Raw genomic sequence first — 26,537 nt, 5'->3', positions numbered from 1 at the left:
TCTGATAACAACACTGAACTTTAGTTTTTTCCTGTGTCGTGACAACCCAAAGCATTACACTTTATTGAGGGGAGAAAACAGAAAACTGAACCAACAGCGATGTCCAACTCCTAACTTTTTATTGTTCCAAAATTAACATTTCAAGTAGAGCTCATGCAAGACTTCCGAACAAGAAAATAAATCCTGCTGCAGTATAATGAACAAAGCAGTAACGTAAACAGTCGGGCCCTCCACTCAGCTTTCAACTTCTCTAAAAGCTCCTCTTCTGTGAACATCCGTCTGTCTTTCTTTCTTTCTTTCTTTTTTTGCCCATGGGAGTGCATAAAGAAAAGGAAAAGCAAAAAAAAAAAAAAAACCTTTTGAGGGACTCGACATTGAGAATCACAAATATGAACCAAACGCTTCCATACTGCAGTTATCGTGTACCAGTTCCTATGTTTGTGCTGCCTGGGTCCAGACCTTAAATCTGTCTATTCCATCAGGGTGACTCGAAGCTCGACAAGCTGCCAGTGTGAGTCTGTTTTCTGTGCCACCACACTTTGCTCAGTTCATTTCAACTGCTGAGCGAGTGATCCATCAACATTTGGGCTCGGTCAGCTTGAATCTTAAGAGCATCGCCTCGCACCTATTTAGTTTCCCACATCATCCACTCCTATAAACTATAAAGATTAAATTAAAAAAATAAAAGTAAAAACAAAGAAAAATAAAATCTCTCTGATCCTACAGTCTGGTACTTTAGCTGATAATGTTACAGAAGCAGACTTGTGAAGGAATTTGAGTCGTTTCAGTGACAGAAAAAAATAAAGTGGTTTAACTACAGAAAACACGCAGTACTGGCGTTACATTTCTCCAGCTTTTTAGTTTTTCAAAGCCACCAAAGAAACCAGAATGCATTTGCAGACGCTGTAAACCCACTATCACCCCCCTTTTACGTTTTCCTTCTCTAAAGGATCCTTTCCACTAAGTATGTGTGGAAATAGCAGGAGCAGAATTACAGTTTCATCAAGAAACATTTTTAAGTGACACAAAATACAGCAAATGGTATTCCCAGGATAAAGTGCAACAATAGGGAGAAGTGACGTTTTAGAAGAGTTCAGCTGGGGAAGGGTCACTCTCCGGAGCGACAGCAGGCCCTGAAACCACACTGCAGATTCTGGCAGCCGCTGGCTGTGTCTGCATGAGGACCTGGAGAGAAACACCACAGCTGGTCATCTGCTGATCCACATCTGGACACGTGGAAAACACTTCAGCGTTTATATCACATATTAAACAAAGCCAGGAACTAACACGGCTCATTGCGTTTAAGTTCTCACAATCATACTGGCTGCTGTCATGCATACTTACCTTTCATCTCAGCAGCATTGGTTACTTACACTAGAACAAACGCTATGCGATTCGGGTTAGTAATGTCTGTTATAGCTATACGCTATAATAGGTCTACTCACAAATCATTTAGCCATATAGGGACTTTAAAAAAAAAAAAAAAAAAAAGGTATTTGTTTACATCTGGAAACCTTAAAAGATTAATAGCATGCACAATTTTCTGTGTCAGACAAAAATAAAGACGACCCCTGGCAGTCTCACTTGTGTTACCGTTAATGTTGTCGCAGTAATAGAAGTGTTCATCATTGAGGGAAGGACAGGCTGACACCAGCTCCTGCAGCCCCACCTCAGTGATGAAGAGGCAGCCGGACAAATTGAGATGCTCCAGGACGGGAAGGCCGCCCTGCTGAGACAAGGCCCTGAAACACACAGCGCAACACAACCTCGTTACAGGAACAGCAACATGCGGACCAACAGAGGGAACACTGCTAATCCAGACTTAGCCTCATAAGGGCTGCACTGTTGACTACTGCAACTGGAATGGGAGACGGCTCTCGCTGATAATCTGAATTAAGTTAGCGGCTGATGGAAAAATAACTTTGTGAGCGCGTGGGTGCAACTTTTTTAATTAGTCGGGTAACTGAACACAAACTGCGTACGTGAGAGAGGTTGTGGGGGGAAAGGAGCTCACAGAGATAAGTGACAACACCCACCAGCCATTACGCCACAGCTAGCACAAAGTATCAATTGCTACTAAAACTTTTGAAATTGCATCAGCACAATCTGGCAAGACTTTGTAATTTTTAGCCAATTACTCTTTCATCTCACAGCATCACATTAGTCTGTTATCAAGTAATAACAGGTTGTCCCGTGCCATTTCAAGCATTTTTTGTTTGTTTGAAAGATAACAATGCGTGATCATTACCTCAAGCCTAAATCTGTGATTTGGTAACATCCAGAGAGACTGAGGAATTTCAGTGAGCGTTTTGCCACAAAGCAGTCAGTCCTGTTTTCAGGCTCCACACACTGCGGCCCCCCCAGGGGGGAGCATTTAGTCCGGAATCCTGCAGTGCTGCTTCTGGTGGTGCCTGCTGAGTCACTCGGCCCGGTAAAAGTCCTGAGGGCCATGTCACTAGAGCAGCAGGTGGAATGACCACAGAGCATTTCTCCCGACATGGCGTACTGTTGATGCAAATAGGAGGCATCCGAGCCAGTCCTGTGCCCGCGCCTCCTGCTCCTCCTGCAACAGCACGAGCCTCCAACAAGCTGGGTCTCAACAAAACTCTCAGGGAGAGACACCCCCCCTCGACGGCTCCACTCCGCAGCGTCCTCGATATCAGCAAGGTCCGAGGTGTCCAGGACCCACACCTGCGTTGGGATGCCAGCAGCGCCCCAACGACCAGTTCCGTGTTTAAAAATGAAGGCCTGCTGCTTTCGCCCCACTGCATGCAGCTTTCTGTCGTCCTTGAGCATGATGGGTACTGGGGAACGTTTAAGCAGCTTAGCTCTCCGATCCGAGCGTCTGTCAGAGCAGGTGGAAGACTTGAGGTCGCCCAGCCCAAAGGACAGTTTCTTCAGGGTGCTATCGGTGATCTTCTCACACCCCGACAAATCCAGGTGCTCCAGGGAGCGACAAGCTCCGAGGGATGACCAGCTGGAGAAGCAAGGAAAGGAGGAACAAAGCAGTGAGTAATGGTGTTTTCTGTACTCTAACTGGGCCCAAACAACTCTGAAAGTAAACGGCTTCATCTTAACTCACTGGAGAGCTGGCATAAAACTTTGTGCCACAATCAGCAATCCTTTTTAGCATCCGAGTAAGAATATTTACCTGTCAAACGCAAAATCTGTAACATCAGTCTGAGTCAGGTCCAGGTGAGTGATATTGGGGCAGAGGCTGAGAATTTGACGGATCTGGAGGAGAAAAAAAGGGAAGGAAAATTCATTTTCACAAAACAACTCAATTCAACAAATCACAAGGTTAGTTACAGTGTAACATAAAGGTTTTTGCGCTGCATACCATTTTACTTGAGACTGTAGAACTGTATGCCAAAATAATGGACTTGACAGATGGACCCACAGCTGGAAGAAGGTTCTGGATTAGTCCATTCAGGAGCCTCTTCTCCCGCTGAGCAGTGCTAATCGCCAGGGAGCCTTCTTTTTGACCCGACACATCTGACAGCACGATTGGAAACATAAGACAACACAACTTACGACTCATTTTAATCAAGACCTTGATGTCATCACTGAACCTGACATCTAAAGGCAGCATCTTTTTCAATTCATCACAAATTGATTAAAGGTGACTGGTTTTCACCCAAACCCCCCCCCCCCAACCTATAACAGTAAACAAATTACTTGTGTATGAAGTTTACACAGTATGACGTACAGTATGTGCAGCAATATGCAAAACTCCTTAAGTCTGTAATTAAGGTGAATATTTTACCGAACGACAAAACCTCACCTGACTCATCAACATCGGCATCCTCGTCCCACTCCTGATAGGCGCGACCCTCATTCTGCCGACTCTTCACCCACTCATCATCTGGGTCCTGATCGAGATCCCCAGGGGGGCCACTGTAGTAATCACCTACATTTACGGCACAAATGTTAACAGTGATGCACCACAGGATGCTTAAATTGATGTAATAATGCCGACATATAAGAGATTACCTCTGGCCCAGTGCACGGGATAAAGGTGCCTCCACAATGAGCCCGTCTTCGCCAACTCTGACCACGAGCTGCACACCTGACTACAGCGACACAGATCGTTGGGGCCCAAATAATGGAAAAGTCTCAACATGATTTCTGTTGGGAGCTGGGAGATGTAGGTTGAAGAGTTCCTGTTCTTCTCCAGTTCTGAAGGAGAGGACAAAGCAGTTCAGCTTGTGAGTGCCTCAAGTACTAAAAAGGTGATCTGCACCTTTAACGGACACCATTTGCTGTTCAAAATAACGTGTCCTTTCATGAAGGAACAGAACATATCAAATTAAATGTCAGCGGGGAAAAAGACCTACGGCACTGTGTCAGTTTGAACTATTTCAATGAGCTGTCTGCACTGCTTTACAGTTACTAAAATGTTAACTAACCAGACATCTTTAACAATTTAGAAGATGAGTTTGTGTAAAAATGGTTCACGTGTGTGCCACATAACTCTTAGCATTTATAAATAAGACTATTTACATACCGAAAGTAACAACTACAGCTAAATGTAAAGGTCGACCTGTGCAAGAAGTCCTTTGTGATAACAATGACTACAGGCTTGTAGAGAAGTTTAAACATCTGTAAATATACTAGCTCACCATAATCTGTCTTCTCGTGATCAGCATATTTAAAGACTTTTTGCAGCTCCTCTGCCTGGGTCCACAAACTGAAGCCCTTGAGCACCTCAGCAGCACGGTCATGTTGCTGTTGGTTGCAGTGCTGCGCTATCACCTGTTTCTTGATGTCCTTTAGCTCCTCGTAGGTGAAGTACTGCATGAGCATAGGCTGAAACACCTGAAACAAACCTGCTATGTTTAAAAACCACTTGCGGCAGAGAAAATCACTGGGCTGTTAACAGATACCCTTCCATAAACATTGTTTATCAGTATAATCCTGTCTTACAAATTCTTAGGGAAATCGATGATTAAAACATGTTTATACCAACTAATAATAACTCTTATACCTCTTCTTCCTCCTTCATGTGGGGCAGAAAGTCCTGTGTGAAAGCCTCCAGTCTCTCCTTCAGCTGCTGAGCATAGTTAAGCTGCTCACATTCACTCTAAAAAAGACAAGGAACACTTACTAATTCATGGCCCGTGTCTGAAATGAGCCTTTAGCTCGCTCACACGCTACTCTCTATGCATTTGGACACTGAAACTGTTCAAAGGGTTACTCAATAGTGAGCAGTAAATGCAGATTTCAGATACTCAGAACTACCATTTTGCATCATCGTTGACAGCAAGCAAGTTGTGCAACATACATTTTTACACTACAATGTTATAATGTTATGCATGGCATTGTGGGATAGTAAACAGAAAGCAAAATACATGACACTTTTTTTTTTAAATCCATGCAATATAATTGAGTTATTTACAAATATATCTGAGCAGTTTTATTTATCTTTTGGACAGGAAGCAGGATCTCACTCCAAAGCAAAATAAAGCATCTGTTTTAGAGATTTGCAGAGAGGAAGTTCAGATTTACACAATTGCCTGATTCTGGAAAGTCCTTCTTTGGACGTTTTCTTTGGTTTGCCAATGGCTTGAGAGAGAGAACAATAAGTCCTGTCTCCTGTTGAGCAAATCTCAGAAAGAGCTGGGCCTCGGTACCCTTTCCTTCACAAATGAAATCTTAAGTTCTAACGCCATAGATCTGCCATGAAAGTAGTCTTAACAAACTTTATGAAGTTGGTCGCTAATAAGGCTAGAATATAAATAAATCAGATTTACAAGAGGTACTTATCAAGCTTCAATCTCCACAAATGACACACACAAAAAAAAAACACCTGCTCTGCTGACATTGCAATGTTTGTGTGGTTGACATAATAGTTACTCTAATGACACAGTCTCACCCCACAGGTGTGCATGAGCCGAGCTGTGCAAACCTCATGCAAGATGTCCCCTAAAGTCAAGCCAAAACATTTTTTCAAAAGGTCCAACAAGTACAATTTAGGCACTACATTATGACCTTAGATTAGTTGTGGAAATTTCTCAGAATACTTTTACCTTGACGCTGTGCAGCCCCTTTTCAAAGAGGGATAGCATTTCTGAGAGTTTGTTGTCAGAGTGCACATTGTAGACCGTGCAACAGCGCTGTTGCAACAGGCCAATAATGTACTCATTTTCAATTTGTTCGTGCATCTTGAACTCCTTGAAGGTGGCGCAAAGTGACTGAAGAAAGGAGCGGAAATCGTTGTTGTTGGAGAAGTTGGTTTTTGACAGCTGTGAAAAGCAAAAGGAAACTGGATCACTGATAACAAAAAGCTTGTTTCTAATCAACATCGAGACTCATATTATGAGTACATTTTTTGTGAGTTCTTTTGGTGCTATTAAATCACAATAAGTGATACTTACACATGTGGGACTCAGTGTAAGCTCCAACATGACAGCTGTTCACGGTTTTGTAACCGCAGCTTACGTTTGCAACCACGCAGTGCATTAGCTGGTACCCTAAATTAACTTATCTGACACGTATCGTAAGAGAACTATTTTAACAAAAAGCCTTCTCCCACATTCCAAAAATCAATGTAGCCCTGTTTGGTGGAACAATAGAGGGTGCGTTGTAACACGTACAACTCGTTGCATAACAAACCAACTTGCACTTAGGGCTAACAAACAGAAGGTACGCCTTAGCGGGGAGATAATTATAAAACTTTATTAAATACAGCGAAAATGTATCGGTCTAATTCCAACGCCAAATCCCGTTTCTAAATTAATCTAACCAAAGACCTACAATAAAGTCTCGAATCAGTTGTGGGATACTCATCCGGTAGTTCATCTGCTTCGGCTCAATGCTAAACATACAAGCTAACGCCAGCTAGCTTACATGCTAGCTGGCGTTCACTCCCTCTCTAGCCACATAACGTCGCATTTTCATTATCGAAGCTCCAGATTAACGGACAACACGTATTTGTACAAACCTTTTCACAATACAGGCCCACCAACTGCTTCATTCGCCAGTGTGGGCCAGTAAAAACATCCACCTCGTCTGGAAAAGGAGCCATCTTCATTGGACCTCACTGCGTCGTCTGCAGCGTCTGAGATACGATCATACAAGGAGGCGTGCGCGAGCAGCTCACGTGACCTCAAGTTATAAATAAGGAGAGTTAACGGTTAACTCTCTGATTGATATTTAACATTTTATTAGATGTTATATCTAACATTTTATAAACTACTATAGCAATATCCCAATGTCTGAAAATGTTATGCACTCCCAGTTCAGCAGTTGTGTTTTATTTAAGATTATGTGTCAATTATTTAAGAGAAGTAACTCAAAAATCCCACTTTACCGTCAGATATATTTGAACTAATCTGTGCTTTATCTATTCTGTTGTAACGTATTGATTGTAAAGTACTAATAGTTTGTTAATTCAAATGTCAGCAAGGATAAGGTAACTGTCTTGTCCCCACAAAAACTATAAGCAATAAAGGCACAACATTTCACAGAAAGCACAACATTTCACAAACTGAAGAAAAAGAGTGAGTGAAACTGCTATGGAAGGCTATTCATCCACTGTGATGAAAAAATATCCCCCGAGTCAAAATTTCTATTCAGAGTTAGCGTCTCAATATTCTAATACATTAACTGAGCAATTACAAGATAATAAGCTCAACTTTTGAGACACTATGTCGGTATTCTGAGGGTACTAACAATTTGATTGAGTGATAAAATATTTATTTTCTGTTTATTGTCCTCATGCAAACATCGGTGGCAGATGGGTGCGTTAATAGGCCCTTTTCCATAAATGTACAGATAGTCTCACTGAGGAGCAGAGCTGCAGTTCACTGCCACATAATCCAACACATAACCTACATGACTGGTTTTGGACAAGAATCGATAAGGCCTCTATTTGTGGGACAACCTCGAGAAAGAAGTGTGTGTTTCTGCAGAACAACACATTTGTCTGTTACCTCAGCTACCTCACCCGCTTATTTAGAAGAAGACAACTATAAATACTGTCACATATGAGAGTAAACATCTTTGGATAGTCCACACAACTAGTTTGGACAATAAGGAGGAAAGTAGGTATCCTGTGTAAAGTTAGCTGTCAGTCACTGTGGAATTTGTGCTCTGTTTGTGTTTTATGTTGCTCTGCTGAAATATTTTAATGTTTCCTTACATGCTGTAGAGTTGTTTTGGGAAATATTGTTTTTAACTTTTTTTCCTTTTTACGTGTTTTCTTCTTCAGTCACTTCGTTTCCACAGAAGTGTTAAGACGGTTGTGTGATACCTATTCAAGAAAAGCGAAGTTTTTCGCTTTTGAAGAAATGAATACAAATACATTTGAAGAGGAAAAGTAAACTTGTTCGTCCAGAATTGCAGTGTTAAGTGTTTGACGACGCTTATACGCACCAAGGTGGCTGGCGGTAAGTCTTCGCTCGGTTTACGGTTGCTAAGGAAGATGTCCACAGCAACGGTCCCATTGGGGGGTGGCTGTCATTCATTGTTAAAAGATGATGGACACTTGTATGAACCAATCGGTTATCGCGAAGTGTAAAGCTGGCCAATGAAAATGCAGGAAAATATATTTGTAGTTAGATAGAGAGTGCGAGGCCAGTAGCAAGTACCAGTACCTCTGCGAGATAGCAGCAAAAAGAAAGACTAATGGTAAGCCAAGTATTAGCCACCTTGTTGAATTTAAACACCGTTGACCAGTGAGCTGCGTTACTTGTATGAGTTTCGAGAGCTAACGGGGCATTTATTTTATGGCGCATGAGCTTGGTCTTCCATCTTCGTTTAGCTACCCTGTAAAGGTAACGTTAGCCATCTGGCAGTTGTGTGTTGTCTCTCAGCATCACAGCTCGTCTGAAGCGAATCTTTTTACGTCTGACACAGAGAACAATTCCGGAAATCGCTACCTTATTGTGGACCAACTAAACTCTTGGTCAAAGCTAAAGTTGACATGTTCTTGACGTTTTTGCAGACCCAGTATGAGGAGCCAGTCATTCCAGTAGCATGGACAAGTACGAAAAGGTGAAGAAAATTGGGGAGGGCTCGTTTGGGAAGGCCATCCTCGTCAAATCCAAACAGGACGGGCGCCAATATGTCATCAAGGAGATTGGCATATCTGGAGTAAGCTTCTGTACATAATTGTTCACGTTTAGAAGGTATCAGTGTGAACTAATTTTCCCTCCTAATCAATTCTTTAAATTTGACAGATGTCAAGTAAAGAGAGGCAAGAATCTCGGAGAGAAGTTGCTGTTCTTGCCAACATGAGTCATCCCAACATTGTCCAGTATAAGGAGTCTTTCGAAGGTATTTCCAACCCTTAAGAGAAATCCTATTGCCGGTTTAACTGAAATTACTTTAATTAATTTGCTCCTCTTCTTTTTAGAGGGGGGCTGTCTGTACATTGTGATGGACTATTGTGAGGGTGGAGACCTGTTCAAAAAAATCAACTCTCAGAAGGGAGTACTGTTCCCAGAAGAGCAAGTATGCCACTAACACTTCAAAACAGTCATGAATGTGTCGGATCTACTTGTTGACAAGTTTGAAGAGTGTACAGATCAGATTTCCAAATGACTGTACTCAGTCAGCCATATTTAGCCCCTTGTAGTGGTTTAGAATTTTTTTTGTTTGTTGTTGTTGTTCTGCCATTCAAATTGCAAATGATGTTCAGTGTGTATGCTGAAACTGCACTGTGTGGGTTACTGTCCTCTCTTTTTCCAAGATCCTGGACTGGTTTGTGCAGATTTGCCTGGCACTGAAGCACGTACATGATCGAAAAATTCTCCACAGGGACATTAAATCACAGGTGTTGCTCGCCACAGGATCTCTCTCTTAACAAACCAGTGATTTAGTTATTTATTTTTTACTTATTGCTTTTTTCCGTGTTTTCTCAAAATATCTGCATAGAATATATTTTTGACAAAAGATGGGACCGTCCAGCTTGGAGACTTTGGAATCGCGAGGGTCCTGAACAGGTATGTCCCATGTTGTCTGAAGACCACTCCAGATATTTTACAAAGACAAGCCTTTGGGGCTAGCAAAGCAGTTTAAATTTTTTTTTCTCAGCACTGTAGAACTGGCGAGGACATGCATAGGAACACCATATTATTTATCACCAGAGATTTGTGAAAACAAACCATACAACAACAAAAGGTACGTGATGCTCCAGAATACCAAGTGTTGGGGTCTCTCATTTGTCATGTAAACTGATATATTTAATGATGTCATGTCCCCATTTACTTTGTTGTGCCTGGGTTATGTGTTGGCTGCAGAGTGATGTCCGGATATCACGTCTCCTCTTTATTGAGTGAACCTGTGAACATCTACAGCAGGAAGCTAATATTGATTTCCTCTGTTGAACTATTTTAGATATGCAAGTAATCTAATCCGCTTCACTTACAGCCGGTGAGGTAAATGTTGCAGCATCTTATTGTATGTTGGGAGTTTTCACAGCACTGAAGTCCTCTTTTTTTCCTCCAGTTTATTTGAAAGAAAATAGTGCCTTACTGACGGAACGTAACCTTACCCCAGAACTTATCCCTGCTTGTCCATTTGTATGCTCTCTGTCCTCTCTTTTTCCCTACTTTCCCTCCCTTTGCAGTGATATTTGGGCCCTGGGGTGTGTCCTGTATGAAATGTGCACTCTTAAGCATGCAGTAAGTATTCTGTGTGTGCATTGTTTACATATGAATGCATATTTAACAAATCCTGTGCAGCACTGCAGTGCGTGCTCACATACTCATGTGAAGTTTCAGAAACTTTGTCATTTTGATTCAGTCCTTGCAGTCTTCCCAAAGCTGTTGTCATAACTATGTGCTTGTGTGTCCTTTCAGTTTGAGGCTGGCAACATGAAGAACTTGGTTCTGAAGATAATTCGTGGCTCATACCCTCCCGTTTCTGTTCATTACTCCCAAGACCTGCGCTCTCTCTTGGCGCAGCTGTTTAAACGCAACCCTCGAGAGAGGCCCTCTGTCAGCAGCGTACTGGACAAACCTTTCCTTTCCTGTAGGATAGAGAGGTTTCTCACACCACAGGTACACAGTGCTGGGCAATCTTTGAAGCTTGATTTGCATAAATGTGGTATTTTTCTTCAAAGAAGCTTTTCTTCTTTTTTTTCTCTTCCCAGATCATTGCTCAGGAATTCCGCCATACTTTTCTTCACAAGCAGCCTAAAATGGGTGTGGCACAAGTGCCATCTGGTAAGCAAACTTCATGTAGGGCTCTGTGCTGTGTTTTTTTTTGTTTCACCACGAATAACAACCAAATAAGACACTTTTGAAATACTTCTAATTCCTCATATGTTTTATGTGCTTCTCACAGATATTCAATTGAAGGTTAAATGAATGACTTGAACTCTTTGTCATGCTGTAATCACAGCTAAATGTGGTTTGACAAATTATTTCTGTGCCTTTTTTTTTTAACTATTTTTCTTCTTAAGGGAGTGTATTTAATAAGGAATACACAGGACAATTGAACAAGATGATACTTAGAATGAGAGATTTCATGATTTTGGGAGTAAGGCCCTAACTGCTGTGCACTGGAAGCCACCCAGAGGAGCTGACGAGATGCTTCAACCCAGTTGAGCAGCTGCTATAATTTGTTCCTGGTTAAAGTGGCTCTGATTATCACTTTGGCCCATTTTTCCTGGTTCCTGCATTCTCTTAATTGGCCGACTTCTCCCTTGATGCCTCATTCGCTTCTGCTGTGGTTTTAATGTTGTGGCTTATTGCTGCATTTCCAAATAAAATAGGATGGTCCTGCTTGTCTTACTCTGTATGAAGCATAGAGATTCAGAGCTACAGAGGACAGTTGGCCTCCTCCCACTTCTCTGAATGTAGGATTCGGGATGAATTAAAAGTTAGACCTCACCCACCTCTCACTACATTTATCTCCCTGCTATGATCAAGTTTCTGTGACAGTGTTATCAGAGGAAACCCAGGCTTCTGCATGAATGCTGGGGGGGTTTGAATCATTCCTAGTTATTGTTTGCTGTTGTTGATGATTATATCTGCTGTTTTTTTTTTTTAAATTTATTTTCTCTTTTTTATACCACTCGCTGCAGCCCAGAAGATTACAAAACCAGCCAGCAAATATGGAGTGCCTTTAACTGTGAGGAAGGTTGTAGATGGTGCCAAAAAACCGTCGGAGAGGAAGGCGGCTGTAAAACACAAACCGGTCAGTAGGTTTCCTGTATCAATGACTTTTGCGCTTCAACCTTTTTTTTTTTTTTTTTTTTTTTTTTTTCTTATTGCTACTTGGTCTTAAACTCCTTGACTTGAATGTCAGAGGCCTCTCCCATTTCTGTGTGTGTGTGTTTTGACATCATACTGTGTTGGCAACCTCTAAAGCCCAGTGTTGTATGTTGCTCAGGCCCCTCTCCCAGCAGCCCATCAGAGAAGAGTGAGTCAAGTGGAGGAAGAGAGGAAAAAGCATGAGGTACAGCTGAGCATTCCTAGTTATAACTTGTATTCCCTGTTAGACTTCCCTCTCTCTTCTCTCCCCATTCACCCACACATGTGGGTCACTCCCTCCCAGCATTTCTTTTAGTTTTTCCTCCTCCCATTATGCTTGATCCCACCGTCTTCACCCATTTTCCACTCCCAGCTCATTCGGAGTGTTCTGCCTGAGTTGACTCTCTCTTAAGCAAACCTTTCCCTCCTGGCCTGCCTGCCCTGTGACAGAGCAGTCCTGCTGCCCCTCGCCTCAAATCGGATTTCTGAGATTTCTTTTCGTGTTTTGAGTCGCTTCTGTCTCATTCTGCAGGAGGGCATTAGAAAGAAAAGGATGGAGCTGATTGAGAAAGAAAGGAAGCAGAGAGAACAGGTGAGCATATCGTTTAGCCTCTCTTTGATTTCTGCTGTTTTTTGTTTTTTTTAGTCTGTAGTTTCCTGATCTGTGTTTTCTTCAGATGTTCCTGTTGAAAGCAGAGCAAATGAAGAGATACGAGAAGGAAAAGGTGAGCGGTGAATATCTCTATCGTTACTCCAGTTAATCTTTTACTTTATTAGTGCAATAAGTGTGATGAGCATTGAAAGGGTAACTGCACTCCTCATACCTTGTTTGAATTATAGTGTAGTCGGTGTGTTAGGCCTGTTAAGAGTGTCTGGCTTTATATCCTGTCAGATGATACATCTGCAGAACGAAATCTATTATGAGATTCAAATACAATGTGCAACTTCACCTAAGATTTAATAAAAGTCTGAGTCTAAGAATCTCTCACAGATCAATCGAATAAACCAAGCCAGAGAACAAGGCTGGAAACACGTCTTGAGTTCAAGTGGAGGTAGCAGCCCAGAGAGGAAGGTAATGGTACATCCATTTCAGGTGTTAAAAGCAGATCTATATTTTATGATCCTGTTGCTATGAAATGACAAAATAAGTTGTCATGCAGCTCCTTTGTCTTCGTTCTCAGTGTTTTGTGGGAGGTAAGAGGGCTGCAAGTGTTGCCCCCCTTGTCTCAGGCCCTCCTCTGGGGCCTGCTCCATCCCCCGTCCCCAGCAAGAGCTCGTATGAACACTACCATGCTGCTCTGGACCAAATGGCTAAATCACAACCTAGAGACACCAGCAGGGAGGCATCCTCAGCAGGACCTGGCAGTCCCATTCGGTAAGTTGAAATGTTTTCCTTTTGTTTTGTTTTTTTAAAAGACAGTTAAGGTGTATTCGATAACGGTTGCGGCATCTCCTCTGTGTGTCAGAGGTGTACCGGCTGCTGCAGGCCCCGTGCTGTCCAACGGCCCCGCCCATCGCCTAAACCACAATGCGGTCAAGAGAGAACTTCAGAGGCTGCAGTATGGTTCAAAACAAGCCCACGTCAGCCGGTGAGTCGATCAGTAAATGACACATTTAATGAAAAAAGAAACCCAAAACAAAACGCATCCCTGCTCCTTTAGCTGTGTGAGATGTAGTTGGACTATTAGTCACTTGGTTCTGTTTTCAGGCAGCGTGGTCAGATGGGAGCTGGACGGGCCTTTCAGGTTGAGGAGTTTTTACAACGAAAGAGAGAAGCCATGCTCAACAAAGTCCGTGCTGAGGGACAGCTGGTACGTTGGATGACTGCAGCGTGACTTATGCTGTCATACCATGTTTATCTCTGGCGTTGAAATGCTGAATAATGACCATTTGACTTGGATATTTCATAGCCAGTGATGAATTTAAAAGCTTCTTAAAGCTTAAATTTCTGGTTTTGATAGTGAATGAAATGTTTCATTGTTATTATAAGACTTGCTGAACTTGAACTGCTACTTTATCAGTGTCACAACTTGGACTGTTGGAGAATTCAGATGTAATGTCCTTTCTGCTTTGTTTTTGCTGGATGTGCTAAATAAGCCTTTGTCTGCTGACATGAATAATACATCAGACAGGACAAGCACGCGCCTGTCTGTTCGTTTTGGAGCTCTACTGCCCCCTAGTGGCAGACACGTACTGGATTTGGACATTGATGTTTTTTTAAATGATTTTTTATTATTATTATTGTTTTTATTGCCTAGGAATTTTCCCAACTGAGTGAAATTATCTGGAAGCATCTTAGTTGCAGCCATGATGAGAGTTGTTGGAATTCTCTAAATACTAAAAGGAGCTTCAGTGCTCCTTTTATTATCTTCCCTATTATAGGAAACAATGGCGCATTCTTTAAGCAACAAAGAGATGATTCTGTACCACTACTCCCTGTGGCCACAAGTTTCAAAGTGACCCTCGCTTATTTATCCAGTTGTACTAACTGTGTGATTCATGTGTATAAATATGAGAACATCAGAGTTGGTGTGAGCAGCCTGTGACAGATATCTTTCGCCTGTCTATGGTTCTTGTACTGCTGACCCACATTGCGGCTCAGTGTAAGTGTAGTCGGCCTCAGAGACTACAGGTCAGTCCTTGTGAATTTCTCCCACCATGTTTCCTTATCCCTGTGATGTTTTCCAACAAGGTTGTTACAATTCGACTGTAGCCCCAGGCCTCCTCTCATGTCTGTGTTAATTAATAGAAATGAATCAGCTGACGTTCTGTGAGTCAGATTGTTGTATCGTGGTCACGAGTTCAGTTAATCTGTTGACCATATGTACTTCTGGTAATAGCTTTCCTCACTGCAGCCTGAGCAGAAGTCTGATTTGATATTATAATTCAACCTAAAGATTTGACACATTGTTACGTTCAGCTCTATATACAGTCATTTTATTCAAGATGAATCAAAGACAGTTGATGAGTGGAGCTTTCATTATATGCAGCCCCATCTTGCTTTCTTTGTGGCAGATGTTAGGGCCTTCACCCTTCTAAAGTCTGATTAAATTGAACCGTAAACAGGGCACTCGACAAAACCTGGCTGCAATCTATGGAAGCCGGGCTGGCGCGGTTCGGTGCAGGCGGCCTAAAGTCAACAAAGAGGAGGAGGTAGGAGTCCAGACCTGAATGTGCAGTTTCACTCATAGCACGTCTGGCTCTGATGTCTGCATAGAACTCCCTTTGACCATCCCATAATCCAACCCAGCAGCTCAGAGTCACGCTCGCTCCTCGCATAATGTTTGCTGTTCCACCGTCCACTGTGAGCTGCTTATTGATTCCCAACAATGGCCGTTGTTCCATTTCACATAATCATTCCAGTTTTTGATTTGTGTCAAGGATTTTCTTTTTTGCTTTCAATGTCACACATGCTCGAATGGATTTTTCGTGGCTTGTATGTGGTTGTATGCAAATGTATTTTTTTTTTCCTGTGTCTGATTGGCTGACGATGCTAATCTAATGAAGCGCAACAATGCTGGCATGTATTTTATTCTATTTTTGTGTGAATGTGACTCAATATTATGGCTGTTGTACCCTACGTTTTTGTCATCAGTCAGTTTGTCACACGTGTGCATTTGTTGTCAGGAGTACTTGGCGAGACTCAGGCAGATCCGCCTGCAGAACTTCAATGAGCGTCAGCAGATCAAAGCCCGACTCAGAGGAGAGAAGGTACATTGGAGTCTGAAAGAGCCTGTAATGAGTGTTTTCGTTTCACTCTGTCATTTTGTCATCCTGCTCTGGTTGGTGTATGTGTTTGTTTCAGTATGACAGCGATGGCTCTGATAGCCAGGAGTCAAGTGAAGAGGCAGAGCTCAGGAGAAAAAAGATAGAGGCTTTAAAAGTGAGTCTTCAAAGAGCACAAAACACTTACCTATTGCTATATGAATCTCTTTTTAAATTTTTTTTTTTTATGACTCCCCACTGTTTGTTATACGAGTGGCTAAATGCTCAGCCTGTATGAGAAAGTGTTTTTCACACGGAAACGTGTTTAGCTGTGATTTGATGATTTATTTAATTACTTGTGCGTGTATGTCTGCTTCTGTCAGGCTCAAGCAAACACCCGTGCTGCTGTACTGAAAGAGCAGCTGGAAAAGAAGAGGCGAGAAGCATACGAGAGAGAAAAGAGAGCCTGGGAAGAGCATGTAGGCTTCCATTCTTTAATCCATCCGAGTTTCCATAAATGTAACACCATTTTCTGGCCTTTAAGTATAGTCTAGTAATGGCTGTTGCGTGTTGTGAAAGATTGCAGCTCGAGGGGCGAAGATTGACGCAGCAGCAGTAGCAGTATCATCTACCTCTGACGGTCCTCTGCCACAGCCCAGCCTCTCTGAGCCAGACGCAGCTGCCAAAGCTTCGGCCCTGCCTGCTTCCAAGCCCTCCACCCCAGATATATCCATGACTGTTGCTCTGAAGAATGTTGGAGCAGTCAGTATTTACATGCAAAGTCTATCACACCCTGCATCATAGTATTGTTTGCGTATATCAATTTATCATTTTGTGATTGTCAGATTACTCCACAAAAAGAAAACCTGAATGAACCAGGGTCTGCTACGGTGATCCAGGTGTGTCCTGTTAGCTGTTAACTTATGTTTACAAGTGAACAAAGTCAAGACTCTGCTTTTAATATTATTTTGTAAAGCATCTACTTTCAAAATGATGATGTTCTTTAATACTTTTCATGTAACAGAGTGAAAAAAAGCAGATCCTGCGCAGACTCAACCAGAACCTAAAAGCCCAGAGCCCAGTGGAGGAGATGGAGGAGTCTTCTCCAGCCCCTGCAGAGCCAAGTCCGGCTCCCCAGGAGAAACAGTCGGACGGCGAGAAACGCCCCCCTTCAAACGGAGACCGGAAGAAGTGGGAGGCTGCAGAGCTCCCTGTGCTTCCAGTGGCTCAGCAAACCTTGGGGGAGACGTGTGCCACAACAAGCAGTGAGTTTAGTCTTAGTCGAACAAGTATATTGTATATTTTTGCAATGTTGAGTTTTACTGCATAAAGCGTGCCGGTAAACTTAGAGATCCTTCTGAAGTATAAATAAGTCGAGCGATAATGACTAATGCAACAAGGCAGTCGAGTTTGTGCTGCCCCAAGGTCTTGGAAGCATCACTGCTTACTTTCCAACCAACTTTCTGTCAACAGCCACTTCTGCATCTCTGGAAGAAAGACTCTTGTCTGCTGGCGACCGGAAGAAGTGGGAGGCAGGTATTCCACTTGTCCTCGCCATAGCCCAACAGACTCTAGAGGAGACATGCATCATGACCACCGGTGGGTGTCCACTCTGAGCAAGAACAAGTGCAAACTTCCGGAAATTTGTTGCTGTAGATCGTTGCAGGTCCACTTAGTCTCTCTGCATGTGTATCGTCACAGATCAAACAATGGGTGAAGTCATACGGATGGGTGGGCTACTGGAGGAAGCTCCCAGGAAGGGGGGCGGAGTGAGTCCTGTGGGTCAGGTGCTGAGAGTGCTTCAGGAGGCCGAGCTTCAGCCGCTCACCCAGCAGCTGGAGACTGACTCCATGCGTGAGGATGACTTTTGTGTTCTTGGTAAGTTTTATTCGCTCTTTATGTTCCTTGTTATACAATTAAAACTAAAAAGTGGATGGTTCTTCGAGTGTTTGTGTTCTAGGCATTGTTTTTACTTAATGATTCCCAGATAAGCCTGACCAGGCAGCAGCATCAGCTGACAGGGGGAAAACACCCAGAGAAGTGTTGACCTCTGCCGTGGGTTTGAGCCCGACTGCTGCCAATCAGGATTCAGGTCAGAACGCGTCTGCTGCTGATGCGCCGCTGCCACCCGACCTTACTGAGGTCCAGGGTCAGTATGTCATTCAACATTACACCCATGAGACATTTAGCTTTTTTTAAAATGCATCTTCTGCGCTGTACAATACTAACTGGCCTGATTTTCTTTAGATCCTGCAGACATGGAGTCAGTAGTTTTGGAGGAGACTCCTAAAGAAGCCTCACATCCTCCAGCTAGTGTGCAGCAAGCATGGGAGATGCAGGCTCAGCAACAAATGTAACTATTTGTCTTTCTTAAGTACTTTTTTATTTTTGTTGAATGAGATTTTTGCTCTTTCACACCAACTGTCATTATTTACTGAAATAATCAAGATTTAAAAGTCCTTCACAAACAAACTTGCATCTATATTTAGAATTGTTTTACAGCTGCAGCAAAAAGAGTAGAATGTTGAGATCTGGAGTCAACTTTCCCAGACTGCATGCTTCATTGAGCTAATCTGAACTTCTCTTTAAGGCCACCTGAGGGTATTACAAGACCGACTGCTCCCAGGGAGGTTGGGAAGAGTGCAGAGAGTGCTGCTGAATCGTCTGGTGAGATTGATGTGCGATGAGCCACGGCCACTTTTATCGCTGTAATTAGAACTTTAATTAAATCTGCCCTTCCTTTGTTCTCGCCAGGTTTAGCCCAGAATGAGGAGCCGCTCTTTATGAAGTTGTGCTCTCCGGCCCACCGACGCACTGCTGCCTTAGCAGTCCTCTCTGCCCAGTCCTCCGTGGATGAATCATCCTCCTCTCTGGCCTCTCGTTCACGATCCGTCTCACCTCTCCGCTCCAGGCAAAAGGACGCCCTCCTCATTGATCTCTCTACGGGCATGTTTGACACCAACAACCCCAAGGTGATTAAATGTGGATTTAGATTAAAAAATATTAAACAACAGCGTGGGCTGTGTGACATTTTATTAGCTTTTGGAAGGACTGGGTGTTTTCACCCTTGTTCTTCAGCCCGATGTGATGAAGAGGCTTGTGAGGTATTATGGATGGGACTTCAGTGTTCTATATTAATGAGGGGGGCTGAAAGGAGCCGGCGCTATTAATCACTTAGTCTGAATGTGCAATGGGTGTGATAGAACAGAAGGAGCATCAATCAACCTATATCTTTCATAACCTTCCTCAGCAATCTGCATGCCTCTTTGCAGACCTGCAAAGACCTGTGAAATATAAACATGTCATGCCAAAGCTCATTCCTCCTGCCCCTCGATCCCTTTATAATACTTTGCGTATTGATTGTCATATAATTTACACATCCATAATTTAATTGATTTGCTGGCTTCTATTATTTTCTTTCTCTCTATGGATCTCGTCTGTTTATGACTTGTCTGAGCCAAGTCCAGACATGCTACATGACCCCGTGCTTCCTTTGTGCTGTCAGATGCTGCGGACGTGCTCTCTGCCAGACCTCAGTCGGCTCTTCAGCTCTCAGCAGGACACTCCAGTGACCAGCAAGACTAATGTCGCACCAGAAGCCAACCTGGAGATCGAGGATCTGGAGGAGGCAGCTAAAGATGACGATCAGTCAGAGGCTGAGGAGTAAGACCTGCACATATGACATATCCAAAGCAAAGACATGCTCTAACCTGACTGGTTTTGGCAAATGCACACTTGCTAATGTAAAACATCTGAATTCTAGTCTGACAGGTACATTTTTTGTGATGAATAACTAGCTTTGGTCTCATTCTGTCAATTGTCGGATGATTAAACACTGCAAGGAAATGGCATACTATAAGTGATATGACTATGATCTGTTACCTAGTGTGTATGACGATGAAGATCTGCGAGACATCAGGGCCTCTATGGAGAGGCTGCTTCAAGAGGAGGGCGACATGATGAGGAGCTCTCCAGATGTTGGAGCGGGAGACTTTAACGGAAACCCTCCAGAGGATGGAGACCAGGAACTTTTCAACAGGATCGCAGCTGAGATTGATCGGGACAGCGATCAGATGGCCGTAGACGAGGATGACGACGAAGAAGAAGGGGAGGAAGAGGACGAGGAAGAGGAGGAATGCTCTACCGGGAGTCCAGGTGATGAGGAGGCAGGGGAGTTGCTGTCTAACGGTGTGGGAGAGGATCACCACAGTAACAACAAGCAGCTCAATGAAGAATGGCAATCAGGTAGGAGGGGATGTCACGGATTTGTGCCGTTAAAAGACTTCAACTGTTTCAGTTTACATCAATTTTACCCATTTATCTTAGTTATTTTGTTTTACTTCATGATAGTACTAAAGCTTATGTTGAACTAAGCAGTTTCAGGGGGCACAATCGTGACACTTTCTGTTCCACTCTAGATGGCAGTGGAGAGGACCAGAGTGGGGAGGCTGAGCACCATGACAGCATCTTCAGCCGTCTGGAAGAGCTTCGCTTCAACCTGGAGCAGCAGATGGGATTTGAGAAGTTCATTGAAGCCTACAATAAGATCAAGGTATGAATTGTTATGAATTATTTCACTGTAAACTGACTTGAACAGATGTCTTTTTACGTTGATTTCTTTTTCTTTCTTTCTTTTTTTTTTTTTTCTCCAAGGCTATACATGAAGATGAAGATGAGAGTATTGAGCTGGCCTCCAGTTTAGTCTTAAACATCCTGGGAACCGCACACCAGCATCTGTACCCCAACATCCTTCATCTGGTGATGGCAGACGGTGCATATCAGGAAGGCAAGTGACTTTAGCAAACAGTTTTTCTCCAGGCTTGAATTTATTCATCTTAGTTTTCAGCAGTGCCACTTTTCCCTAAGTGTTTGTGTAAACTACAGAAATAATAAATGTTTAATCTCCTCTCTAAAACGCTGTCCTCTGTGGCTGCATCGCTGCAGCTTCACCAAGCCGTGAAGGGACTGAGTAGATTTGAAAGACGCGTTTTGTCGTGCTCTTTGCTAAGTCTCTTGTCAGATTATGGCGTTTGGGGGGGGTAGAGGCTTGAAAGTTTCCCTCAGGACAGGAAATGTTTTCCCGTTGAACATCTCTATTTGATGAGTCTTGGTTTCTATTTTTACCGTCTTTTGAAGCGAAAGATACACGTTGAATATCTCCCCTGAGGACCGGTCTCGACTAGATTTCCAAATACAACAGTAGCTGTGAGAGAACAAATATAGGATGTGTGGTAATAGTCACTTGACTACCATCCAAACCTAATTATCTCCTACATTCAAGCCTCAAATGAGAGACACTTTTGAAGGTTTTAGTCAGTGCTGATGCCTGCTTTTACTTTTAGATGTTTGCATTTGCCGTTTCAGATTTGGTAAACGAATATCGACACATTAGAAAAAGTCAACTGAACATCATGATTTAATCTTATTAATAGCCACCAACCAATTAAGACCACACGTCTCCAGTCTCTTGTTCAGCTCTCGTAAAATCTTGATTTTTACGATCACGGATTCATCTCACAAAATTTAAAACAATTACTCGCATGTATAAAGATGATGATTTCTCACAGTCTACAGCGTCCTGACGTGCCACTGAAACAACATCTTGCATTTGCACATTGACTCAAAAAGCATTTATGCGTCCTCAGTCATTAGAAAGAGGCGTCTGTAAAAGTGAAATGATTCCTGAGCATCGAGTCTTTCTGAAATGACTCCATTTATTGAATTGAATCCACTGAAGTCGGTATTAAATTGAAACTGTTGAGGAACAATATGATTAAAATAGTTTGTGCTGTTGTTGTGTTCTTGTATCCTGCAGCAAGTTAAATCCTTTGGCCAGAGGAAGTCCTGAATACATGCAGCACACTGAGCTGGCTTAACTGGAGAGGGAATATTAATTAAAAGCATCTTTGAGCACAGGACAGAGTGGTCATTAGTGTGTGTGTGTGTGTGGAACCACCATAGCACTGTATGTGCCATTCCACCAAGTAGCTACTGTAGTTGTATTAAGTGTTGCGTTAAATGTGGTTGAATTAGATTCAAGCTTTGATGTAATTATCCAGTATTATATCCATGGTATTAGACACTAAGTATTTTCCCTGTTCGAAGCATTTTGGCGTCATTCACTTCTCCTCTAACAGGATTTTCTTTGTTTTGTCTGCTTTTAGACAATGATGAATAATGCGGTGACAATCTGCTCGCCATCTGATGTCTTCCCCCAACACGCATCTCTGACAGAGGGATCTATGCATGAACTGTGGCGGCCTCGCATCTGACAGTGTTTCAGGCACATTTGCATGAAATCTAACCCGAACACTTGAGACTGCGTTGCATCCTTCGACTATCGGCACCTGGCACTCTTTTCTAACCAGTGTTCACTCAGAAGTGCATTATCGAGTCCGTGTTCCTGTTAACCAAAGTTCATTTCGAGCTTCTGTGAATGTTTGTGGAAGTCTGCGCCTGCAAATGATTGATGCACAAGTAATGTAACATGTAATGTAATGTCACTCGAATTAACAATGTAAACTGTTTGATTCTCCTTGTTGTTGGTTCTGTTGGACTCCTCAGTGGCATTTCATTTTGGAGGATTAGATCTGGTTCCTCTCAGGTGCTCTCTTCCGGTGCCACGCTCAAACATAACTTCAGAACATAAACCAGGTTATTCACAACACGCGCATCGTGATTTACTCAAAAACCAGTTCAACCTCCTTTTCTTACAAGAGCTTTGTCCAAACCAGAAGTTAAATACGACTGTCGACTACATTTTCCACCTTTCTTACCCTTTCAGTTTTTGTGAGTGAGACTGTTGTATGTTGCCACGGTACTGTAGCAAGGCTGATGCGATGGACGTGTGGGCTGAAACAGAGTTGCCCTAATGACGTAACCAGTGGGGTTGTTGCTACCAATAATTTATGTTTGGTTCTGATTTAAATATTGTAAATCTTTTTATTGGAATAAACACTTTTTTAAGAATCTTGACTGAAACTTCTTTCTGCATCAAGTCAAGTAGACAATATGATGTCTTGTGTAGTTTTTGAGAAGTCTTTAATGAGATGTGCAGTCCCAAAAAGAAAACTGGAAAAGAAAACCATTCTGCCTTTCATGGCTCCCAAGGCTTTGCTGCTGCCACTCGTGAGTACACCAGACTATTTCCATCCAGCCCTTTGGCAGAACACTCACCCACCCTTCTGTCAGCTTGCACAATTTGTTAGAAGCCGCATACCCTGTGGAATATCACAAAGGCCTTTGTTCTCACACCACTTCTGATGTCATCTGGCAGGTAGAATCCTCTGAATTTTTCTGTGGAGGTCCAGAACTGTCTATAATTAGTTGCAATGATTTCATCAGCTTTAAATTCATTTAACATGTGTGGCGTCATTAGGAGAAAAAAAAAGAAAAGGGAGAAATTGATATTCGTCATCTAAACTTTTTCATTTCCACATTTCACTTTGGGTTACAGGTTGCACATTTAACCTTGAAATGGCACCTTTCTCACTGGAGAGCGATTACTCATTCTATCTACATTTTAATTAGAGACGGTGAAGGCAAAGAAGCTGACGGTGGCATTCAGGTTGGTCCTTGAAATGTGGTATTGTGTAAGTAATCTTACCTTCTTTTTGACAAATGACAGCATAAATCTCCCAATGACATATTTCGTTTTACTTCCCAAACATAAACCTGCCATTAGTGAAATGGAACAGCAAAAATGACGGCAGCATTTGTCATCGGCCAGCGTGTAGTTTCAAGCTGAGCCTGCACACTGCGTGCTGTACAGAAACGGTAACACAGCTGATGAAACAAGAAGCCTCCCACACTATCTGTACTCTTTTAAGGTTGCTTTTCAAGGGCCAGAAAGGAAGCGCTCTTACTGATCTCATAAAATATTAATGGTGCATGATAGTCGCATGTTTTTATGATCCTTATCTGACCCACTACATTGTTTGGTGCGTTATGCATGGGTGGTTGCTTTATCTCTGTTGTGATTTTCATTTGATTAGTCATGAAACTTATTCTGCACATGAAGGCATTCAATCATCAGCATGAACACGGAAGATCCAGAAAGACCGCACAAGGGATTTATGCGAAAAACACTGGTGGCTTTCTTTTATTACTAAGTGAGAGAATGACACTGTAGCTTGATGTCGTTATAACACTGCTGCTAACCCTGCTGGCTGTAAACATGCATTTATAGCAACATCACTTCAAAGTTGGCGGAGTTTCACACGCCATAGTAAACAGATGTCATCAGATCCGTGCTCATGAACCGTGTAAAACATCCCAACTGTGCTAAAATTAGAATGTTTGAAGAAAACAAAAAGACACTTCAGAAAATGACCTATAGAGTCTCACAGACTCCCTGATATTACATTTGAGATGTAATGAATTTAATTCTGCTTGGCATTTCCCATATGGCTGGTGTGTTTGGCTTGGTGTTCGCACTGAAAAGGAGAAAATCACCCCGTGTGGAAATATAGTCACTCAGCTGTTCTCAGGCAGTGTTATTTGAAATTCATTTATGGTCCCTAATGTAATTTGAAAGCAGAATGCCTCAGGCTGAGTGAGTAAGTTTAAAAGCTTTATCAAAGCGAGGATCACTGGATGTCAGGGTCCTGATCTATTAGGCCAAAGGATTTGGGCTGCTTTCATTTAAGAGATAACAGTCCTACAGGATGAAATGTCAGCTTGTAGACATCGCTGTAGCTGTGTAACTCCACTTCGCTCTTTTTAGAAAATGAGTTTCCTCGTTGGTATTCAATCTATTTCAGTGCCTGCAATTTTCAATATCTATTAGCTGTACCGGAGAGAGCAATAGTTTTTGTCAAGGTCTATCCTTTCAAGGAAATTGGAGCATATGTCTTGTCAGGTTCTCCCCTGCAGTCACAGCTGTCACTTCCATCATCTGTGCCCCCCCCCCCCCCCAGATTATTGGCTTTCAACATCAACAAATATGTCCTGTTGCCGTTTTGAACAACATCGAAATAATGTCTGCCGAAAGATTTTCACAGATTCTCTGCAGAGTGTGTGATGAAACATGGGGGTCAAGCCAAAAAGGGGAGCTGGGAGCTATTGTGCTGAGGTGGAGGTGGAGGTGGAGGCAGAGGTGAAGGCGGAGGTGGAGCCGGAGAGAGTTGAGTGCTGTCTCTTCACATTGAGAAAATATGACCTGAGGGCTTCTGCCAGCTCCCCTGGGACCACGTGTGACAGAGGAGGGCCACCTACAAATAAATCTCCTTCTTTATTGCTCTTTGCTTGCTCTCCTTCTTCCCTTCCCATCTCTCCCTCTTGCTCAATATGCGGTGTCCTCTGAATGAGATCAAAATAAATCACGTTTATTGTCTGTCCGCGTCTCACTGGCTCTCTTCTCTCTCATGTAGTTCTGTGCTTGTACTGTGAAGGTTACTTGAAACGATAAAGGTCTATTCCAAATTTATATTTTGCTATAAAAACAGCCTCTTTGGAAAAGTGATCTCCCTCTCCATGTGGGCCTTTTATTTGTTTTTATGAAAAGAAAGATGGGGCCATCATTTTTGCTTTAGTCTCTAGAGAAGATACAGGAGAGAATCCTCTTAGTATTGTGGCCATAGAATCAACATGCTGTACACTTGTGTTTATTGCCATAGAGTACGTGAGAAGTATGAAGGATCTAGTTGCTCTCGCGAGAGATTGCTGCAAAATGTGACCACCAGATGTCCCTATTGACCTCTCCAGCCCTCAGTTTGCTATAACAATTACTCCGCTTTCCATAATTTATAAGTGTCTATTACATCTACATGACAGAACAGTACATCTTAACTTTACGCGAAAGTTGGGAAACTGTCACTAAATCACCCAAACTGGTAAAATAAAACAGAACGAGACAGAGGAAAAACATCATGGAGTTAAGTTGCGAAAGCAAGTGATTGAAATGCACCAACTTTAAGAATTCTGCAAAACCTGTCCGTAGATGTGGCCAAAGGATGGCCATCCATCTCCATTACGTCTGGAGATGGATGTTTCTTTTCGACCCAGTGTTACATGTCATTAAGAATGGAGGATTCAGTTCACGCCCTTTTTACAACACTAGATGCCGCTTTCTCTGCACCTCGGAATTTTCCAACACTACACTGTTGACATCCTGAACATACAAGTTAATCCTCACTAAATCCAATGGGGACAAATGTATGAAAGACCCCTCAAAGGAAGCAGATAGTATGAAGTTACATTTAAATTCAAAATGTGAGTCTTGAAGAAGTTTTGCCTCATTTTACCCTCTCTTGATGATCTCTTTGAGATCATTTATTGTCGTCTCATTTCAAGATCTTTTTGCAAATTTGGTCTGCTTTCATATTGATAATTTTATCATCTCATTTATAGTTGTTTTTTATTTAGGTTGTTTTGCATCTTTGTAATTATCCCGTTCAGCTTTGTTGTTTGTTTTACATCACACTTGAGTTCTTTTGTTTCTCACTTTGTTTTGTTTTTTTAAACCATGTTATGCATATACTGTGTTGCATCTAGGTCGTGCGGGAGACATTGTGATTTTGTTTAAGTTAAAGTGTATTTTCTCGTCATTTTTCAACACTTTATTTACACCTCTTCCGTGGCTCCACTTTTTGACGCATTCGTCTTTTTGTCAAATTTCCCATGTGAGCA

The 26,537-nt window shown here is 42.5% G+C and overlaps 2 protein-coding genes across 4 annotated transcripts; one reads left to right on the top strand and one right to left on the bottom strand.

Annotated features, from left to right (window-relative positions):
• Nucleotides 1–102: 102 nt before the first annotated feature.
• On the bottom strand, nt 103–7,060 carry fbxl5 (F-box and leucine-rich repeat protein 5). Of its 2 annotated transcripts, XM_072390012.1 has the most exons (11): nt 6,944–7,060; nt 6,030–6,245; nt 4,988–5,083; nt 4,623–4,818; nt 3,994–4,179; nt 3,785–3,910; nt 3,341–3,495; nt 3,152–3,234; nt 2,249–2,977; nt 1,594–1,742; nt 103–1,185 (listed from the first exon to the last, which is right to left on the bottom strand). In XM_072390012.1, the coding sequence occupies exons 1-11, from the start codon at nt 7,031–7,033 to the stop codon at nt 1,109–1,111; spliced, it is 2,103 nt and encodes a 700-aa protein (XP_072246113.1). In that variant the 5' UTR covers nt 7,034–7,060; the 3' UTR covers nt 103–1,108. The 2 variants fall into 2 exon arrangements, with proteins under 2 accessions (XP_072246113.1, XP_072246112.1); XM_072390011.1 differs by lacking the exon at nt 103–1,185 and having other exon boundaries at nt 1,226–1,742.
• Nucleotides 7,061–8,564: 1,504 nt separating this feature from the next.
• Nucleotides 8,565–22,872, top strand: nek1 (NIMA-related kinase 1). 2 transcript variants are annotated; one of them, XM_072390008.1, is made up of 36 exons: nt 8,565–8,631; nt 8,948–9,096; nt 9,183–9,279; nt 9,359–9,456; nt 9,695–9,778; nt 9,880–9,947; nt 10,039–10,125; nt 10,574–10,628; nt 10,806–11,006; nt 11,099–11,171; nt 12,035–12,147; nt 12,343–12,408; nt 12,736–12,795; nt 12,881–12,928; nt 13,195–13,275; nt 13,385–13,578; nt 13,670–13,792; nt 13,912–14,014; nt 15,270–15,356; nt 15,831–15,914; nt 16,009–16,086; nt 16,292–16,387; nt 16,488–16,670; nt 16,754–16,807; nt 16,933–17,173; nt 17,382–17,507; nt 17,610–17,786; nt 17,896–18,057; nt 18,156–18,261; nt 18,499–18,575; nt 18,663–18,880; nt 19,414–19,571; nt 19,795–20,153; nt 20,327–20,460; nt 20,562–20,694; nt 22,073–22,872. In XM_072390008.1, the coding sequence occupies exons 2-36, from the start codon at nt 8,980–8,982 to the stop codon at nt 22,084–22,086; spliced, it is 4,155 nt and encodes a 1,384-aa protein (XP_072246109.1). In that variant the 5' UTR covers nt 8,565–8,631; nt 8,948–8,979; the 3' UTR covers nt 22,087–22,872. The 2 variants fall into 2 exon arrangements, with proteins under 2 accessions (XP_072246109.1, XP_072246110.1); XM_072390009.1 differs by lacking the exon at nt 15,270–15,356.
• The last annotated feature ends 3,665 nt before the right edge of the window (nt 22,873–26,537 follow it).

The sequence above is a fragment of the Leuresthes tenuis genome, unplaced genomic scaffold (assembly GCF_036924035.1).
Source record: "Leuresthes tenuis unplaced genomic scaffold, fLeuTen1.0.hap1 SCAF_7, whole genome shotgun sequence".
NCBI lineage: Eukaryota > Metazoa > Chordata > Actinopteri > Atheriniformes > Atherinopsidae > Leuresthes > Leuresthes tenuis.
Note: the sequence above shows the minus strand (reverse complement) of the source record. Positions and strands in the feature narration are given on the sequence as shown.

Coding starts and splice junctions, on each gene's coding strand:
- nek1 (XM_072390008.1), top strand. CDS start 8,980: ATGGACAAGTACGAAAAGGTGAAGAAAATTGGGGAGGGCTCGTTTGGG. Junction 16,087..16,291: donor AAAAGATAGAGGCTTTAAAA/GTGAGTCTTCAA, acceptor TGCTTCTGTCAG/GCTCAAGCAAACACCCGTGC. Junction 17,508..17,609: donor GACATGCATCATGACCACCG/GTGGGTGTCCAC, acceptor GTATCGTCACAG/ATCAAACAATGGGTGAAGTC.
- fbxl5 (XM_072390011.1), bottom strand. CDS start 7,033: ATGAAGATGGCTCCTTTTCCAGACGAGGTGGATGTTTTTACTGGCCCA. Junction 4,180..4,622: donor TCACGAGAAGACAGATTATG/GTGAGCTAGTAT, acceptor CCTCTCCTTCAG/AACTGGAGAAGAACAGGAAC. Junction 3,496..3,784: donor TGCCGATGTTGATGAGTCAG/GTGAGGTTTTGT, acceptor TCGTGCTGTCAG/ATGTGTCGGGTCAAAAAGAA.